The 20,756-nt window shown below is 39.3% G+C and overlaps 1 protein-coding gene across 6 annotated transcripts in view; it reads right to left on the bottom strand.

Moving 5' to 3' along the window:
* SH3KBP1 (SH3 domain containing kinase binding protein 1) overlaps window positions 1-20,756 on the bottom strand; it is a 221,120-nt gene that overhangs the window by 125,392 nt on the left and 74,972 nt on the right. For all 6 annotated transcript variants that reach the window (XM_030476111.2, XM_030476113.2, XM_030476114.2 and 3 more), the window contains exon 3: window positions 15,051-15,174. In XM_030476111.2, the coding sequence (XP_030331971.1) occupies window positions 15,051-15,174 (124 nt within the window). The remainder of the gene's footprint in view (window positions 1-15,050; window positions 15,175-20,756) is intronic.

Raw genomic sequence — 20,756 nt, 5'->3', positions numbered from 1 at the left:
AGACTATGAGCACTGGCATTTCACTAGGGAGCTGCAGACAGTCTCTTTTTAGAACTTTTAATTCCTGTCTTGCTTCTTAACCAGTAAGACTTCCATTTAGGCAACTGAAATACAAGGGGAAATGAAACCTTGATCATAATACCAAAACCACTGCAGAGCTACTGCTTATTTTTATTCTTAAACTCAAACAGAAACCAGGAAAATAAACTTCCACAGTTTTGCTCCTCTTTGTATTTTGATGAAGGTGGCATAAGTTGAGTGAAAAAAAAAAATTGTTTTGTGTGCCTAGAAACATGTTAAACTTTTACGTACATCTGCATAGTAGTAAATTATTTCATCTTTGTATGAGGAACAGGGCATCCAAAAGCCTCTGAAAGTTCTTTCATAAGCAAGAGAATTCATGAAACTTAAAGAACTATGGATTTGCACCCATTGCCTTCTAATCACCTCAACCTCTACCTGTTCCTACTGCCCCTGACCCCAGATTGTCACAGGATGACACTCTCCTGACAATATGAGTGACTCTCTTCCCTTATATGCAAACAAGTATTTGAGCCCAGCTCCTTTGCACTAAACTAAGAAAGGGGGTTAGGGCATATGCCAGTCACTTGCTGCAGATGGCTTCCTGGAGCAGCACCTGGAATAGCGATGTGGGGGCTATGTACCCCATCTCACTGTATCCTGACTCCTGGGGGCTGCAGTTACCCCCTTCCCTTGAAGTGGGAAGAAAATTTCTTATCTCTTTCTTCCTTTACATGGGCATGCAGGGCAAATAGTCTTAGAACACAAGGATGTTAACAGAATCAATTTTAGACTTTTTAATAAATCTGATTCGGAAAATCACATCAGCGCCTTCATATTCTGAAATGAGTTTTATAATAAGTTTCCTATAGGATTTGAAAAAGGAAGTTTCATGATATCATGACAAATTTGTTTTTTACTCTTCCAAGGACTCAGTTACATTTTTATTTCAAAAGCAGTTCTATCCACCACACTGTATTCTGGGGTTTAAGAACTAGAAAAGAATAGTAAGGAAGCAAACAAAATCCTTACAGCTTTCTGTACTGTGTGCAAAGCAGTTGTCTGCTTTCCCTGAATTTATTTCAAAAAGTATTCTTCAGTGTAGTGTTAGTTTCCTAATGTTAGGTCCAGTATTTATACTGAAAAGCTTAGGTGGAAATCTAATATAATGTTTAATACCTTACATCATGAGATAGCTACTAAAGAGCTGTCTCCTTTACTCTGGAGACTGCTAAGGCCAGAAACTGTCCACTCCCACATTAAATATCCTTTTGTCCCAAAGATGCTGTGGTTTGCATTATGTTTCTAAATAAACTTAAAATAACCACTTGAGCAGTGTGCCACTCTTGCATTAAGCAATAAATTTCACAATACAAATGGTGAGGAAATGCCAGAACAGAGCGAAGGCAGATAGTTCAGGCAAACTTACGCACTGGAATGTCATCACTCTGCCCCCTTCTAGACATGGTCAGTTCACAACTGAATCCCCAGGTTTCTGGCACAGAACTTCCTACACCCTGACTGCAGAACACGTGCTTGTTGGGTTTTGTGTCCTTATACTAAAAGCTTGTCTGCCTTTTAATTTCCATAATTCTATTTTCTACAGGTGGCATGGTAACTACCCACATAAATTTCAGAATGGTGATTAACAAATTAAACATTCTGTCTCCTAGTCAAGGGATCTATTGACAACCATCTTTCTAATGATCTTCACTCACCTTGTATTTCAGCTTTTTGCTAGTTTTCAGTGGGTTTTAAATTAGACACTGAAAGATTTCTATACAGAAATAACCTGGTCTTACTACATTGTACCAAACACCAACTTTTAAGCTGTACATAACTTCCTATCAAAAACCTCTGTTGCTTTGCCTGCTGAAAGTCCCTCATCCAGTAGCTAACCCAGATTTTCCCCCTCCATGATACATCTGGGCATGTCATACTTGCATGACTCTTCACCCTAACACCCTTTCGCTTTGCCTCTAAGGTCACAACCATTTCTGCTTCTAACAATGTGCTGTGAGTAGCGACAACTTCATGTCAGTTCTGATCTGTGTAAAGATGATACTTCCTGCCAAATAAACCAATTCCTGCAATCCAGTTGCACAGCTCTCCTAACACCATCCAAGGATGCAACTGCACGCAAGATCCCCTTCTGAATCTGCCACTAGACTTTTCTTTCATGCTTATCTTTTTTTGCCCACAGCAGCATTCACACAGACTACTTCTATCCCCGTGTCTTAGCACAAACTTTTCACCAGGATGCTGCGTAGGACTCCTAAATGCCATGTTAGTCAACGTGCTAGAGCTCTCCATGTTGAACTGAGTGATTTCTTATAGATTACTTTCTTTCTTTGTTCTGTTTCCTTAAACAAGAGCCTTCCAGACTTCTGATGTCAGGCAAGGCAAGTAGTCTGGTTTCATACCTTGCCATCTTGATAGCCTTTTTGATGGCATCTGTACACCCATGTCTGCTCACCCTCTCCTTTTGAATCTTACAGTCTATTACAAAACTATTGTGTCACCTGTTACGGTGACAAATTTATGCAATAATATCACTTTCATTTGTGAAAGTATTACTTGTATTTGTTAAAATAAAAATCATTTAAAGTGCTTAAAATGCACTCTGGGCATTTGAAGGCATTTTATCAGGTTTGCTATTTTTTCTGGCACTATCGGTTTCCATTTTTTTAGTGGGTTTATCATACACTGCATAGGAGAATATAAATTTCCATAGAAATAAAAATGTAAGTGGAGGACTACTCAAGCAGACAGGGCAATTGATGTACACATTAAAAGAAACTCCATCTTAAAATAATAAAAAAAAAATCTGTCTACGTTTAAAGTTTGTAATGTCTCAACATCTCTTTTTAGTTTTGCTGGGATAATCACTCTCTTTTCCTAAAAATAGCTGTCAAGTTCCTCTTGTCTTTTCCATTACACTTGCTACATGAGTAAAAGGTTACTTCCTGAAAGTTAAAAGCTGTGAATAAATAGGCCTCTGGCTCGAGTCAGCTGTGTTTGTAATGAAATCCACCTCCAAAATCATTCTGTGATTTACAAGATGAAGAGTGGGGAGAGAAGAAGGGTTCTGTATAAGAAATACTCTGTATACAACTGCAGCGGTGTTTCTCTGGGACACTAACCAAGCCATATAGCTCCCTAACACAAGAAAAAAGTGACAAGATGGCATGTCTGGTTTTGATAGCAGCTGATTTAATTGACTGACCATGAAAAAGCCCGACAAACCATCGCTCTCCCCTAGCACTTTTAGGATTATTTTAATCTGCAACCAAATAAAGGCAGCAGTGCTGCTCCCTTTGCCTCTCCCAGCTCCTGCAACACTCCTTGCCATCCTGTCAGATCGAGTGCTCTTGCAGCGGTGTGAGGAAGCAGGCAGTGAACTGGCCAGCTATTAAAAACAACCTCTGCATTTTTCTTTCTAGTCTAATGTTAACCTCGATCATTCTCCCTGTCTGGCCCACCATGCAGCCAAATGGATAACACTATGCTGACTCAGCAGTCTAACAGAGAATTCCTAGGCCTGAAAAAAATACGAAGTCTTATGATTGTAGTTGCAAAATGAAGCAATAATGGCTGATGTTGCATCTTGCAGCTTTTGCAGAGCTAGATACCAGACTATATAGATCAGGGACATCTGGAATCTGGCAGGAGTCTACACAGAAGTCTACACAAGGTACACATGGTACTAAATGAAGTAGGGAAATACAAAAATACAGCATTTAAAGTTATTCAAAATGAAAGGAATATGTGCCCTAGCATAGTTTCAGGAGGATCTGCTCCACGATCTTGCCAGGCACAGAGGTGGCACTGACCAGCCTGTAGTTTCCCAGGTCTTCCTTCTTGCCTTCTTTAAAAATGGAGGCTATGCTTCTCCTTTTCCAGTCAGTGGGAACTTCACTGCACTTCCACAGCTTCTCAAATACAACGGATAGTGACTTAGCCACTTCATACACCAGTTCCCAAAACCTGTGTATGCATCTCATCAGGTTCCACGGACTTGTGCACCTTGAGATTACTTAGATGATCTTGAACCTTATCTTCTCCAACAGCGGGTGGTTATTCATTCTCCCAGTCTCTGCCTTTTCCTTCTGTGACATGGGTGGTGAGGCTGGAGCTCTTGCTGATGAAGACCAAGACAAAAAAGTCATTGCGTACGTCGGCCTTCTCCACATCCTGGGTAACCAGGTCTCCTGTTTCCTTTCAGAGAGGGTCCACATTTTCCATAGTCTTCCTTTTATCACTGACATACCTATAGAAGGGGGTTTTTGTTGCCCTTGATGTCCCTGGCTGGATTTAATTCTATCAGGGCTTTATCTTTCCTAACCTGATCCCTGGCTGCTCAGAAAATTTCTCTGTATTCCTCCCAGGCTACCCATCCTTGCTTCCACCCTCGGTAGGCTTCCTTTTTGTATTTGAGTTTGTCCAGGAGCTCCTTGTTCATTCATGCAGACCCCCTGGCATTTTTAACTGACTTTCAGGATATATAGCTCCTGAGCTTGGAGGAGGCGATCCTTGAATACTAACCAGCTTTCTTGGGCCCCTCTTCCCTCCAGGATTTTATCCCATGGTACTCTACCAAGCAGATCCCCAAAGAGGCCAAAGTGTGTTCTCCTGAAGTCCAGGAATGCATGGAAAATACAGTATAAAAAAAAAAACAAACAAAAAAACAAAAACTGCATAAACGTGTATAATTTAAATTCAAGGTACTGCACAGCTGGGATGCTACTGTACCCTGTTTGGTATCCAAACACAGTGTTGTCCCTGCCACCTACTATAGTGCACTACTCAGGAAATCTGAGCAATGAATACACTGCCAGACTGAGCACTGTACAAGTACAATGCTGATGAAATCTGTTTGCTAGAGAAAACGGTATCAGAAACAGATTCTGGAGCAGCCAAGTGTTTCTGGGGGGAAGCAGATGTATTTTATGCTGTCATGGTGGCCTGGGACACTTGCAGGTGCCAGTGCTCTCTGGAGTAGTCTGTGGAGTAGAGTGGCAGATTTATGAAGATGCAGCTACAACAGATGCTATAGTAACATATATAACAGCTAAAACCATGAGGGACATCACTGGGGCGATGCAGCCCAAGCAGAGGACCATACTAGTGGCGCTACACTCCTGCTGACTTCAACACTCATTCCCAGCTAATTTGGGCATCTGCAGGGAGCTACTTCTCACCATGAGGACCTCTGCTCAGCCTCTGCTTCAGTTTCTAAATAAAGTCGGTGCTGAAGTTAGGAAATAATGCTCTTGCTGTGTGACAGACAATAATAGCAATCTTTCATATCGTAATCTTGTGCTTGGGGCCAAGAATCAGCAATCAGCCACTTGTCAGCACTTCCATGTTTCACTCCCTTGTCAAGCACAACCACCCTACCAATGAGCTTGGAAACTAACCATCATCAGCAACATGCTTTGAATTTTTAAAGAGGATGATAGTACAAATTAACAACAAGCAAGAAACAGGCACAAGCATGTATTTATAATTGAAAAAGGAATGCAAAAAGATACAGAATAGGAACTACTGCAAACTACTGGTGCATCTTAACTGTGAAATAACATTAGAAAGCAGCAAGAGAATAAAAATTCATGGTAAACAGTACAACACATAGCAACACACCACTAACAACAGCACAACTTCCCATGTTGTAAGCACCTTGAAAATGGTGGAATAGACTGTAAAAGAGGAAATTCTGAAATAAGACAAAACATGCATGAAGTATTCAATGAATAAAATGTGGGAAAACTTCATGCCAGTGGAAACAAGAATTATACCTTTGCAGATATATTACGTTGTTACGCAAGTCACTGCACCTAGATAACATAGGAATCTGAAAATGAAAGCCTACATAGCTAACAATGCCATCCTACTCAGAATAATCCAAGCCATGTATTATGAACACGGATACCTCTATGTGGTTTTCCAATCTCGTTATAGCAAAGCAAACATCCTTAACTTCAGGGGCTTTTAACCAGATGAATCAAACTATTTCACACTGCATGTGAAAAATAATTAAAATTAATGCAGTGACAAGTTCATGCCAGGCATGTCACTTTACCAGAAGAAAGTTTTTAAAACCTGTATCAATTCCTGGAAGTAAAATGTTTCATAGAATCTGTCACAGATCATAAACCAGCACAAACAATGTGCTTTATGGACAATACTTTCATAGTTTCTTGTCACTTGCAGCAAACAGCAAAGCTTTGCTTAAAGTATTGCAGATGTGGCATACGTGCACACGGGAAAGGAAATAAGGCAGTAAGGCAAGAGAACAGGTAAAAAATACCTGTGCAAAGTGCATTCAGAGTTAAGTCCCCTCCACAGATACACTCCTAACCAAAACCCAGGCTGGCAGCTGGTTCAGAGAGGTCACTCCCACAGCATGCTTCTAAGCAAAACTCTCTGCTAAGCTCTCCTAAACCACCAAAGCAGTGACAGTCCTTCCTTTCGTGTGTACATTCTTGCCACTGTCTGCAGAAGTTTATCTCAACTTGGGTTTATAAATACCATTCTGTCAGAAGAGGAAGCTCTTGAATAATGATTGTAGTTTCCTTCTGGTCCAAGCAGACAGAAGTCAGAAAGTTTCCTGCACTGAAATGATTCAACAGCAACAGAACAAGTCACTCTATCCCAATGCAGAGAGCACAAGTATGGAGCTGTTTTAAAACAAATACAATCACAGAAAAGTACAAAGGCATACGTTTACACTAAACTTCCACCTACGTCCAAAAATCTTCTTTACAGAGGGGTGCTTTTACTGGGTTAAGAACAAACTTTCAGACAAATAATTTATATAAATAATTTAGGTCTTCAATTCATGTCACATGACACTGCAATTTGAAGGAGACCAAAAGGAGCTGTTGACAGGCCCTGCTTCTCACCTACAACACCAGAATCATTTAAAGGTTTTATGGTTGTCACAGGAGCCAGGAATCTCCAACTGCCTCAGCATGCTGATTAGAGCCCTAACTTAGCATAGCATGGCTCATGCTTATCACTACCTACAGGCAACAGGGGAAACATGATAACACCTATGCAGCCTTGATTCCAGCCCAACAGGGAAGGCTAACACCAGATCCCTGTCCCCATATAGCAACACAGCACCATCCCACCCACCATCCAAGCAAGCAAAGATAAAGCATCATTGAACTAAGGATCTGCCTGTCAGTGTGAGAGCACACTTAAATGGACATGCTTAACTTAGCAGTTACAAATTCATCAAGATTAACTCCAGGAATTACAAGACAAGCATTCATGACCCAGTTCAAAGTACACTGGCAAAGTTTCAGAGGTCACGGAAAAGATATTAGTTTACACAAAGTACACTCTCTTGACCCCAAATTTTCATTCCAGATAGGGTTATGTTTTATATTCCACAGATGTGTTCCTGCATTGCTCCTTTGCTTTCATTGTCTCTATCACAGAATTAGGAAGTCTGTCTCTCTTCTACCAGAGCTGCCAAATACAAGGTGTAGATACCCCAGGCTAAAGCACTGGGAAATGTACAGAGACCCCAACGACTCATTTTGAAGCTCAGTTTCAGGTAAGCCACCCTACCCATCTTCTGCCACTCCTTAACCACAGAACGTTGTGAGCAGGGTCAGGGCAGAAAGGCTGGTCTGCTAATTTGCAAATCAAGTTAGTCATGCTGTTCTCAAAAATCCCACACTGCCCAGATGAAAGGCTAAAGGAGACAGACACAGTTACAGTCAAGAGGCAGAAGGTCAGCGACACACATCAAAGGCAGCTAGGCCTTACTAGGTGCCAAGTGACTTCTCCTATGGCAGTGAGAAGCAGGGAACTGCTGGCAGCAGGGAGACAATTCTCTGCAGAAGCTTGTGGAAAAATAAACAGTTTCTTTTGTGATAGGGAAACCAGCTTTAAGACAAGAGAAAATTTCAAACTCATTGCTGTTGCTACTTTAACAAGAATGGCTCTAGCATTTAGTAACTGACAGCGCCCGTTAAATTTTAAATACAGCGTTATCACAGTTTTCTCCATACTGCCCTCCCAATTTCCAAATGCAGATCCAGATTTAGCCCAATAGCAATCATCCAAATAATGTATGTTCCCTTGTATTCTTTTTTTTTTGTTATCTGTTGCCTTGTTTCATACATATATATATACACTCACAGGTGTATATATAGTTAGCTCCTTGCTGTAGTGGCTCTATTTTTGTTCAGTGTTTTTACAGCATGATCCATAAATAGGATTCCTAGAGCTAAACATATGACACACAAGAAGACAGCCACCCAGGCAAAGAGATGATGATGAAACCAGGACATACCCAGATACAACGAACTTGGAATTACAATTCAAACCAAGAGGGATTTCTACAACCAACTTCTACAGGCTGCTCCTGCACAGAGCCTCACAATACTCACTAGGATCCCACACCAGCGGTTGGATCCAACTATGCAAAATTGCAGCAGCTACATCAGGGCTCAGCATTCGTGCATTTTGCAAAGTACCTGGAAGAAGTAATTTAAAAGAAAGGGTAGATGCTTAGGATAAAAAGATGATGGGGGGCACTGCACAGTAAATAATAGGAAAATAAATTTTCTCACTGGAATAAGCTACTGAAATCTGGACAGATAATGAAACCTTAACTGAAAAACAGGGCAGCAAATGACTATAACATAGAAAAAAGTTTAGAGTTAAAATAGATTGTCATTATTTAAATACAACTCAAAAAAAAGATCTGCTTTGAAAAGAATGAGTGAGCCCCCATTCCACTATTGCCAAGAAGACAGCATTGAGATCTTTCTTCCAGACAAAAACAATAAATAAATCATGTCAACAGTCAACAGACTAATCTCAAATTTTGAACAATGGTACCACCTACCTCTGTATTCCTGTTCTACAGAATAAGCCTATTTTAGGCAGATTTCACACTATAGTTACAACTACAAGAGAAAACCCAAAAGAACTAAACTCATTTTATGGCATCAGGCAGGTAATGCAATAATTTTGAACTGCACTGTTTTATGATTTCCCTTACTATATAAATGTATTTATACGAGAGGATACTGAAGCCAAAAGCATGGTCCCATGATGCAAGGAAGGATGTTCACAGATTAGAGAATTACCCCTCTTCTGAACATATCTTATTCTTCAGCTCTGAAATCAGCTATATTGCATGCACCTGAAGTGTCCCCTCACACTACTAAGAACTATTTTTCATCAGAAGAATCATGAAACTAAAATATTAGAATTGTTTTTCCATGTATCCTCTACTGCATGCATGAAATAATATACAGTTTTGAATAATCAAAAGGGAACTTTACCAACCAGAGATCTTTCCTTTAGCATGGGAAAAAGTCCCTCTTGCCTGCCTCCAGAAAAAAATTGTTAAACCACTACAAATCACACACACATACACGAGTTTTTTTCTGGCTGCCACCCACATGTACAGCATAAATCAGTGCCTTTTCCTGCCTCTCTGAACTGAAAGCAGTGCCTTTCAGTGTGGTGTAGCTTACCTGAGGGTAAAAATTATCCAAGCAGTTATTTTCAAGAAACAATACTTTTAAAGGAAATGTGTATTATCTGAGGCACTACTTATGCATATGAAGATACAGTGTTTAAACTCAAAGAATAAATATTCTGCTGAATTCGAGTTTCCTGTGCCATTAATTCTTTATGTCTCATTTTGGGTTTGTGTCATATGTTGTACGCACATTTTAGCCTTAATAGGCTGAGAAGTATGTTCTTGTGCATGTTTGTGTAAACTGTATACTGATTATACACCAATTAGCTGATCTTAAAAATGAAAAGGATTTTTTTTTTTTTTCCATGCTAGCTATAATTTCTCTGAAGTTGGCAGTATTTGCAAGAGAACACCAAAGCCTGTCTGTGGAGAAGGCCCAAACGTATAAACAGCAGAAAGATAACCCAACCCAAAGACAGATCAATGCCTCCAAACTCCGTGTGTTTGAAAGGAAAACCAAAGCTGAGCGTACTGAGGGTCAGACACCTCATCAAACGCGACTGGCACATGACAGAAGCAGTCATTTGCACTAGGTTTATAATACAAGATTTTATGGAGGAAATTTTGAGGTTTGCCCTTCTGTTGAAAAATACGACCAGAATCATAGCTTACATACATCACTTGATATAAAACTCAGAGTTGACACAACTCATACACTGAGTCGCCATTGCTCATCCCATTAATAAATGGGATGTCTTTTTGCATTCAAATCATCAAAAAGCTATTCAACAGTGAAGCACTTTTCCTGTAAAATACTTTCACCATTTCTCTAATTTACAAAAATGGACTTAAATCTCAGGTTTCTATATAATAGACTTGTTAACTATTCATAACATAAACTTATTATATCATTAAATCTACTTTCACAAACCTTTCCCTTTTAGGATAGAATGCAAGTTCTTTTCATTATTTAAATGTAGTGTGGAAGGTAAAATAAATAATTCTCAAGAGAACTAGAAAAAAAAATTTCTTTGCTTTCAGTGGTTGGCTCTGATTAAGAACATGTAACACACAATGAGCTGTTCCAGATTTGCTGGCCTGAATAACCTCAATGCAGACTGAATTTACAGTTTATATAAAATAAATACATCTGGCAAGGCGATATATCTTTTCCTCAAATATGTTTACTTGTTTAACGATGTTGCTAGTTTATTTATAAAACACAGCCTGTCAACTGCAGTTCTGCAATTTGGCCTATGCAAGTGGGCTCCTATTCCATCCTATATGTATGGGCTCCACACATACATATAATAGTGCAAGGAATAGGGTATTTTAAAATAGGATACTCAAAATTCAGAGAAAAAATATCCTCAACTAAGCCATAGCCATTTAACAGCTAAGCTCTTTGCATGCAATCCCTTTATACCTGGATGAAGATTGTACTGAAATTATGATAGATATGCAACAGTTGCACGAATTCAGATCTGGTTTTAGATCTTGAAGTTAACTTAGAAAAGATGGAATTTCACCATGTTGAAAAAACATTTAAGAAAGGAAAAAAAAAAAAAAAAAGATATCATCCAGTGTTTTCCTGTTCCAAGACCTGACGAATTTTCTTACATTTCTTAAATAACAGTAACAATAGCAATAATTTTGCTTTCTTTGAACAATCTGAAAATGTTCTCATGGAAGAAAAGGCTTTCCCAACCGTATACTACCAGGACACAACAATGCCAATTGTAAATAAAAAAAAGAAATTTTACCTTTTTTTTTTTTAAAGTCAACTTTCAGAAGTTTTAGAACAATAGTTCTACATGCCAACTAAAAATCCTGGAGCAGTGAAAAGATATACTAAAAGACCCACACCTGGCATTGAAAGGATTTTCTTGGCATATCAACTGTAGGAAAAAGCAAAAGAATGATCCCTCCCAGATCCTCTCAATAGATATACAAGCCAACCATAGCTGACATTCACACAGCTTCAGACAGGTCGTTCAGTGCCACAGCTTTTTTCCCTAGATAGGGGCTGATAATGCAGCACCTCAAGCATCCATTAGAGCCTAGCCTGTTGCTGTTGCAGCCCTGGGAACTGTCGGGGGACACACAAGGACTTTACGTTTCCTTAACCCACCTCTACGCTGAAGCGAATGGTCCTTTTTTGAGCCTTTTGGAAGTGAAGCACAAACTCACTAGAATGCTATATTAAAATGCTCGGTTTCCTAGATGTTAATTGCCATGGCTACCATGCTATAACAGATCTCAGCATCTTTATGAGGCAGGTATAAACCTAGGTTTTGCCAATAAGCAGCCTGAGGCAGACACATCTGAAATACCTGGAGGTTATGAATAAATTTGGATATGCCACAGCAATAAACTAGAAAAAAAAAATCCCTCTGCCTATCTGAAAAATCAATACATATTAAGATACCTGATCTTGGAAATTAAAGTGTGGTAATTTGGCCAACAGTTTAAGTGATTTAGCAGGAGTTACACAGCGACTTTGTTGCAGACCTAGAAAATAAACCCATTATTTCTTAAATGTAGTCCTAACTTCTAGATCATACTTTCTACCCTGTAAAGACAGTAAATACCTACAAATACTAACTCTTGCAAATACATCAAGGCCAAGTGTAAAAGTTTCCTAAATTATGCCCACCACAGCAGTCATTCCTACCAGTTGTTTCCACTAGGTCACTAGTATTTGTGGTCAGCAAGAAACATTAAAGGATTGGAAATGTTCCATTTTTACTGTCCCTAGTGAGAAGCTGACAAGAGTCAAATCCTTCCATCTTCTCCTGGTCTTTCTAACAAAAACCTGAATGATTGACAGATAGGGACCTACAGCAATTAATACCACAACCAGTTGCCACCCTCACTATGTAATGGCAGTACTAACCCAGGTAGGCTACTACCAGTGGCATTACACCAACTTTAAATTGTTCTTAGATTACATCTGTAATACAAAGTAGTAATATTCATTACTTACTTGATGAAATAAGCTTTCACAAAAGGCATTTCAATTTACACTGATTTTATTATAAGAACCCCAAATTTCAATATGGCACTTAAAAATAATTAGCATGAACAGTTATATGAAGTTGGATCCTAAATACCTTCTTTGTTCAGAAATCCATTCTTTTCCTCTTAGCTACTTAGATGTTTCTTACGAACAATTTAGCTATTTTCCTTGAATATCACTGCTGGACATTTGTCAATATTCCTGAAGGAAAAACTCTCTACAAGCCAGAAGAGGCCAAGATTCTTCTGCTCAAAATGTAAATGCCTGCTAAAATGCTGACACTTAAGTTAGGCAAAGCAAGTTGAGTAGTAAAACTATGCAACACAACACCACATCAGTAGAAAAACACAAACACTTATCATCATCTTGGTGATAGAAACAATGGACCAGCACAGAATGCTTCAATCCTATGTCACTGAATCTGCTCTGAAGTTCCAAGCAGCAACATCACATTGCCCAAGCAAATAAATACTACTGCCTACTATTTTTACTACTGACCAGCGCCTAAAGACCTTTAGATGCATCCCATTCTTTCTCACTTCCTAACAATAAGAAAAAAAAAAAGAAAGTACCATTTTTCAGGCCAAGTCGTATTCTACGATCAGTAGAGAGATTGAGGGAGGGTTTAATAAAAATTGCAGCACAAGAACACTTGAAGAAAATACTCGCTGTGGCAGTTAGGACTCCCTCTTCAGTAAAATATTGCAATACTTTCCAGAAGGAGAGTTGAAACATACATCTTAGAAGACTATTACTGCACACAACAGTAACTACTCGCTTAGCTGTAAGCAAGGCTACTGTGGCACCACGCTCAAACTGACTCCAGAAAAAAAAGAGGGAAAGCTCTCTTGGCCTTGTTATGCTCTATGTATCCTTAGCTACACTGCTAGAGTATGGCATGCTGCAACTGCTTGCTCTGCAGCAATGGAAACAGCGGTGGAGAAGCAGCCAAAATGAAAAATTTGCTAACCCTGACACTTTGTAGAGGTAGCCATGAGATATTCAATCCCCACCAATGAAATCCAATGCACTAACATCCTAATAAGGCATCTTGCTATTTTGAAACCTAACCCCCTTCCTCAAGCCACAGATCTTCTCGTTAGTCTTTGCTTCTCTCCTTTCAATAAAGTTTTGTATACTCCAGATACAGACAGAAAAAAAGAACTTTATCTCCTGAATCCTTTAAAGCTTCTGAGCCAGAGGGAAGAGGAGAAAGCCTGTGCTCCAAGTATATTAGGAGTGTTATCCCCTTGTGACTGAACCGAACCTCTGCATCTGCTGCAGCTATTAGCCTTCTCCAAATAGCAGCTGAAGCAATATGGAACAGACTTGGTCCCTAGATAATTTCCCAACTACTCATATGGTTCTGTATAGCAGCCATGAAAAAAGAATAATTCTTGGTAATTTAATTCTGCTGTTGCTTGAAAAACCTATGACCCAAAGCAGAAATGTTGGATGTGTCTCCATATTCAAGATGACATTGCAAACTCAAAAGACAAAGCTTTTTGAGATTTATTTCCAATTTTTTCTTTCAGAGGACATCAATCCTTGCAAAAGAGGCGGAGGTTACTCCCCCTTGCCTTTTAAAGGAAGGCATACATTTTGCAGAAATTATTAAATCTTCCCCACTTGCAGTTGCAAACCTTAGGTTTAAGACCTCTGGTCAAACTGCAGCTCAAATACAATATTCACTGATAATACAGAAGAGGAAATTTCCATATGCATAGTCCTAACAGTATAGAAGACATGCCAAAGTTGAAATCACATTACAGCAATGATTAATGACAGCAGATTATTCTGTATAAGACAGCAAGCAAGAAACTGTCCAGTGAATACTCTGGGAAAAAATACAGTCCCTCTCTTGCACATAGCCAATTGTCCTCCCACAAACCAATGGGAGTATAAACATAACCTAAAGAAAATCCAGCTTTTATGTTGCCAATTTTTTGTTTCGTTCTAATGTTTCTGAGAGCAGGACTGAGAGCTAGGGAAAGAGACAGAAGATCTGGAGGCTCTCATTTTAGTAACTCAAAACCCTACATAGGAATCTGCATTGGGAATCAAGCCAAACATGAAGAGCACACATTCCAGTCTGAAACAGAAGACAGTGATAGACACTCCCCAGGAAACTAATGCATTAACTTTATGTTTTCAGCCTTTAAGTTCTGTGTCAGTAACCAGTCTCTGTCCCAGACAGAACATGAATACATGAATGTGGACTGACATCACTATGCAAAAACCTCCATAGATACAAGCTGTCAGTTCCTTACTTTAATAAGCTTTAGTAATCCCCTCATACAGCTTTCCTTAATTAAATGTATCTAGGAATGATTTCTTCAAGAAGAAAGGGGTGTCTGTGCAAATTCATGTGGAAATAGTAGACATAATACATGCAGCCATATGCCAGTTTAAAAGGACAATGAGATTATTTTTATTATTCCTGCTATACCTTTACAGTTAAATAGACTATAGCTTTATTTCTAGAAAACAAGAAAGGTTTACATATTGTTCTTTTAAAGGTCTGCAGATCTACATTAAAACTTCCATATACTATACCTTTTTTGTTGGTTCTAATAATTGTCTCAGACAACGGTAAAGAGCTTCCATTGGAAACTTCATTTATAGGCTTCTCTGGTGGTTTGTTGGCAGTATTTTCTTTCTTCATGTCCTTTTTTATTTCCTGCAGAAGAAAAAGCAGGTGGAGAGGGAGAAGAAAAAGAAGAAACAGTTAAAAAAAGGTATTATAGAATATTCTAAATCTCAAGCTTCTAAGATTTCTTAAAACTTCTGTCTCTTCTAATGCTACCTAAACGACTCTTTATAAGTTGAAATGCCACAAAATGAAAGTAATTTTTCGTACCTCATCCAATGGATACTATTTTTTTCTTTTTAAAAGAGGTCAATTCCTTATTTATGTTTGAAAACTGTAGGACAGCTCTGCAAATCTTTTACTAAAGATCACCAAAGCTGGAGGGGAGAGAGAGGCTTCTCAGTTTAACCATCAATTAGCTGTACGTTTGACGCACAGGGCAGAACTGGGTACAGTACTCCTGATGTAAAGGCAGCTAAGTTTGCTTCCCTTCTGTCAAGAAGCCCACAGAAACAACCACCATAGCAGGAAGAAAAATATTAACTAGGAAAATATGACAAATGTTACCATAATTGGCAGCAGCATATAGAGAGCCTGCTGTTGGAACCGTTGCTAACACTTACACATTTTGCAGCTGACTACCTTTTAAGGTGATCAATTTATTATTTGGCAGCACAGAGAGAAAACATATATGGTGGAGTAAACCCACAGAAAACAGCTTCCCAAGACTACACAGTTAGTGCTTGAGAAGATGCACGATACTTCTCTGTCAGCTTCTTAGGCAGACTTTAAAGGCCTAACCGCTTCGTTGCCTACACCTACTTTGCCAAAGCATCCAAAATATCATAGTCTTTCATGTATCTTATCTTGAAACACCACTGAGGTATACAAGTAGGCATTACCTCCATTTTATAGAAGGTAACTGACACACTGAAGAGGCTAAACCATTTGCTTATAACCATATACTAAAAAATAAGGGAAAAGTAAGTTCAGTTTTGGCACCAAGCTTTGTCCTAAGGTCAGGCTGCAGAGCCACTTGAGCTGGGAGGGAGCTCAGGAGTTCTTGACTCCAATCTCCAGCTCAAAGCAGGGCCACCTGTGGGGTCAGAGAAGGTTGTTCAAGGCTGTTTGCCAGTGGGATCCTGAAAACCTCGAAGGCAGAGACCACACAAGCTCATGAGCAATCTGCTCCACTGCTTGACTCCCCTAGCGACAAAGATTTTCCTTATACCCAGCCTGAAACGCTCATTTCAAGTCCCATCTACTCTCTCCTGTCCTCCCCACCAAGCACCACTGTGAAGGGCCTGGCTCTGTCTTCTTGACAACCTCCTCGTATGTATTCGAAGGCTCCCCTCCCCCAATAATTTCTTCTCCATGCTGAACAAATCCACCTCCCTGAGCATCTCCTCACAGGGCATGTGTTCCAGTTCCCACAGCCACAGAACCTGCTCCAGTTTATCAATGTATTTCTTTTACACACAATCCACGTTCCATCCACAAAATGGGATGCTGTATTCTGGATGTGGCCTAATGGGTGCTAGGTAAAGGAGTGTTACCACTTCCCTCAATCTGTAGGCTATTTAATGCAGCCCAGGATGCTGTTGACTGTGCTTGATGCCAGAGTACAAAACTGGCTTATGTTTAGCTTGCTGCCCACCAGGACCCACAACTTCTCTTCAGCAGAGTTGCTCCCAAACCCATTAGGCCCCAGACTGTGTGTCTGCCAGCAATTCCTCATTCCAAGGGACAAAACTGGTATTTGCCCTTGCTGGTTTTCCTAAATTCATGTCTGGATCCCTCTGAACAGCAGCCCTGCCTTCAAGCATGTCAACTGCTTCCCTGATTCTGTGTCATCTGCAGATTTGATGAGATTGTCTAAATTGGGCAGGCATCAGGGACAGGCAATAGCTTTGGACAGACTCTTGCCCTTCTAGAAACTTCTACCTCTCCTCCTCGCTTTTAACTATTACACATTCACTGCCCTCTTCTACATCCCAGTGCAGCAGCAACCTCCAACATCCCACAGCACTGTACCATACACAGGTAGCACTGTACATCTTAGTTAGGTTTCCAGCATATCAGACACAAGCACTAAACCACAGAAAGCAAATTTCTATTTGAAGTTTCTGAAGTTATCTGAGAACAGCATCAAGCAAAACAGGAATTTCCAAGTCACTCTCTAAAAGATGCACTTTAAACCCAAATTCCATAAATTTCCCTAGTCCAATTGATATTTCAAAGCTCAACTATTAGCCACACTACGTTAATACAGTCTTTTGTATATGCACAAGTCATTTACTGTGCATCAGCATTCCATTAGCAGAGAGAGAAGTTTTATAAACTGCTGCCCACCAAGGGTACAATTCATTTTCTATCTAGTGCTATCACACAGGTAAAATAGTATCTAAAATCCAACTCATCACAGTAACCATCATAACTGAAATAAGAAATGTGAATGAATAAGTGTATGAAAGGTGAATGTATATATGTGATAGATGCTGCTGTTGTTAGAAGAAATACTACACACAGTTCTTGTATAAAAGTGAACCACGTGGTATTTTAAGAACACTGCATGCATTTAGAAGAAAATGCTATATTACTTTCTAAAAAATGGACTAATATGTACTAATACATACATTATTCCATGACCTTTTTTTCACAGTCTTAAAAATTAAAATATATAATGAGACCTCTTAAAGCTTGTTGTATTGAAGCTTTAAATTTATTTTGTAGCAAGGTGACAAACTCATGGTATATTAAAAAAATACCTACAATTTAAACAGAATTTGTGAGTCAAAAAGCATTCTTGTGAACAGGACCATAAGACAACAGCCAAAGACCCCATCTTGTCAGAACTTGCTTCCTGTGTGTCATTAGCATTTTATTTTCCATTCTTTACGTCAGAATGCAATTAAATCTTCAACTCACCAATTTTAAAAGAACAGTACAATAATTTTTCTTTTTAAAATCCTATTTCCAACTTCAAAAGTGGCAGAAAAAATTGTCTGCTATAACAGAAAGCAGCGCTGCACCCTCAAGCCTCCAAAGGAAAGATACTGGTGTCTTTGCTGCTGTTGACAGCTTTTTGAGGAAGCCTTATTCAGCTCCTGAAAACAAGCACAAATGACTTTGGCCACAAAGGTATACCAAGCCAGCTCACTTTATTTCACCACAAAAAATACACTGAACATCACTACCTTGCATATTTGGTAAATAATGAAATTATAATGGCCTTAAAAGCCTGGTGCTCCACCAGTTATCGTTATAGAAATCTCTGAACATAACCCACTCATTCTAGATTTGCATGGAGCAGAAGCCTACCACGTGAGGAAAGAGCAGGCAAATGAGCTTCCAAACCCAAGTGTACTAAAGGTGGCTTTTGGGAACTTTCCCCAGCATACGACAAAATTCATTATGGTTCTGGTTTCAAGTTGAAGTATGCAGGTATTACTTCTTCTAAAGAAGACATTCCAAATACACAAAGAAGTAGAAGGCAAACTTTCACTCAGGACAGGAAATCCCCAATCTGTCATGAGTAGTTCAAGAAAAGCTGAAGGAGTATGAACAGAAGGAGTATGAACAGAAACTAATTATCCAGTTGTGAGCTCAGGGACTGCTGTTTCTTGAAGAAGGAGCTTATGTATGAAAAGAGAGGAAAAACAGTAAAGGTAAGAGACTTTACTACATTATACTGCTCTAAATTACTGGGAAAAAAAATCAACCTGGAACTAGCTGCCTGCCCAGCAAGGACTTCAGTGTACCTCCTGACTAGGATTCTTACACTGGTTTCTGGTCATATTTTGACTACAGCAAATACACTCACACCCTGATTAGATACAACCATCACTCACTGTAGACCAGTCTGCCTCTGAGTAGGACAAGGGGGACTGGACAGGTACTGCAGGACATCTGCAGCATGCTGAGTCTCCACACAATGACAGTGTGAGCACCTTCACCAGGAATCTCTGTCGTAATGCTAGCTGGACCAGACTCAAAGACCTAGAGAGCCCTTTCCAGAACCTAGTTCACAAGACAATGCCCATAGAGAGCCTCACACATAGCCTTAGGAGAAGGGGTTCAGAGGGATCCCCTGGGTGCAGTGCTTAGTTTTTTACCCCACCACTCCTCCCATACTGAGATGTTTCTGCAGAATGAGCAGCTGTCTCACTCACATGACCAACCTGTAAAGAGGCAGGCTTTCACAGTGCTAACAGCTTCAGAAGTATCTCTAAACCTCATCTTTGGTACTATATGAGACTTGATTTTGGGGCAGTGCCTGGTATAAATTTCATGGGTCAAAATGATGCATTTTTTCCTAGCTCACACAAAGATAATTGCAGGTTATTAGCAGATCGTTTACAAGGGGCTATGCCTCAGGAACCCAGCCCTTAAGTAAATAACCTCACATTTCAACCACTAAATCTAAACCAGGTCATTTTGACGCCACAAACTTTAAGACACCTTCCACCTCCTGTGTATGTGGGTTTCAGTATTATAAGTATTATAAGCAGTTTTTATTGGGAAGAGGCATTCTCCATCTGAGAAATTCTGAAAAATCACTGTGAACTTTAAAAATCCTGATTTTTACATCAGGCTTTAAGCCTGATTTGATGAAATATTGCAATTTCAAAGATATTATAGGGATGTAAACATATTTTAGAGTACTCAGAAGGCCCTTACACTTTGTACACTCTTACATCATCTAAAAAAATATGTTTTTTTAACAAGGCTTTTACCATACTGCATAGATGTCAACAGCCAAATCACCATGAAAAGACTACTTTCTCCTAGCAAACTTTGAAATAATGTTTCTCCAAAGAAACACAAAATCCTAGACAATGCTTCAGTTGGTTTTATTTGGATCTTCTCTAATCCAATCCTACACCAGTATGAGCCACAAAATTGTAAGACGTTTTCTGAAAGCTTGTGAGCTTTATGATGTGACAAAATATTAACAAGTTATATAGTGCGATAAAACTCCATCACACAGCAAAATACGACATATTCAAGTGTACCTGTGCCCTATTAAATGGCTATTTCAACCTATCAAATCTAGAAGTTAAGAATCTTTCATCTTTTTTAAGTCAAAACCTGTCACTCATTGACATGATACACTCCTTGTCATGCTGGAAAGAGATAAAAACAGTGGTTAATGGTTATCAAAGTGAAAAGTCTTTGGCTCATCTGCCATTTTCCTACTGTTTGCAAGACCTAGCTTTGTTTGCAGAATTTCATCATTTGTTACCTTTCAAAGAAAAAGTCTATCTTATCAGACTACAGCTGAAGTTCCTGCTCATCTATCAAAAAGCTTCCTTTAATTTATACCAAATGTTTGAATTAGGTCAGCCACAAAAGTTACAGTTACTATTTGTTACCAAGTCTAAAGAAAAGTACAAGAACTGCCATTCTCACTGCACCAAAATGTCAAGATTTTTTTTACTCTAGCGGTTCTGACCTTTACAGGAAACTCAGCCGAAAACATCTGAGGAAATTGCTGCAACCCCATCCATGACTATAAAGGCAATGAAATACTATTCTGTGTTGCTGCAGGTATGAAATGCTCCAGCCAACACTTCATTCCTAGTAGTTGTTGGGAGCCGTGAAAAATCATGAGAAAAATCAGTATCACAGTACAAAGTGATTTATCTATGGCTTCCATGTGCAAAGGGAAA

Source organism: Strigops habroptila, chromosome 2 (assembly GCF_004027225.2).
Source record: "Strigops habroptila isolate Jane chromosome 2, bStrHab1.2.pri, whole genome shotgun sequence".
In the NCBI taxonomy this organism is placed as follows: domain Eukaryota; kingdom Metazoa; phylum Chordata; class Aves; order Psittaciformes; family Psittacidae; genus Strigops; species Strigops habroptila.
Note: the sequence above shows the minus strand (reverse complement) of the source record. Positions and strands in the feature narration are given on the sequence as shown.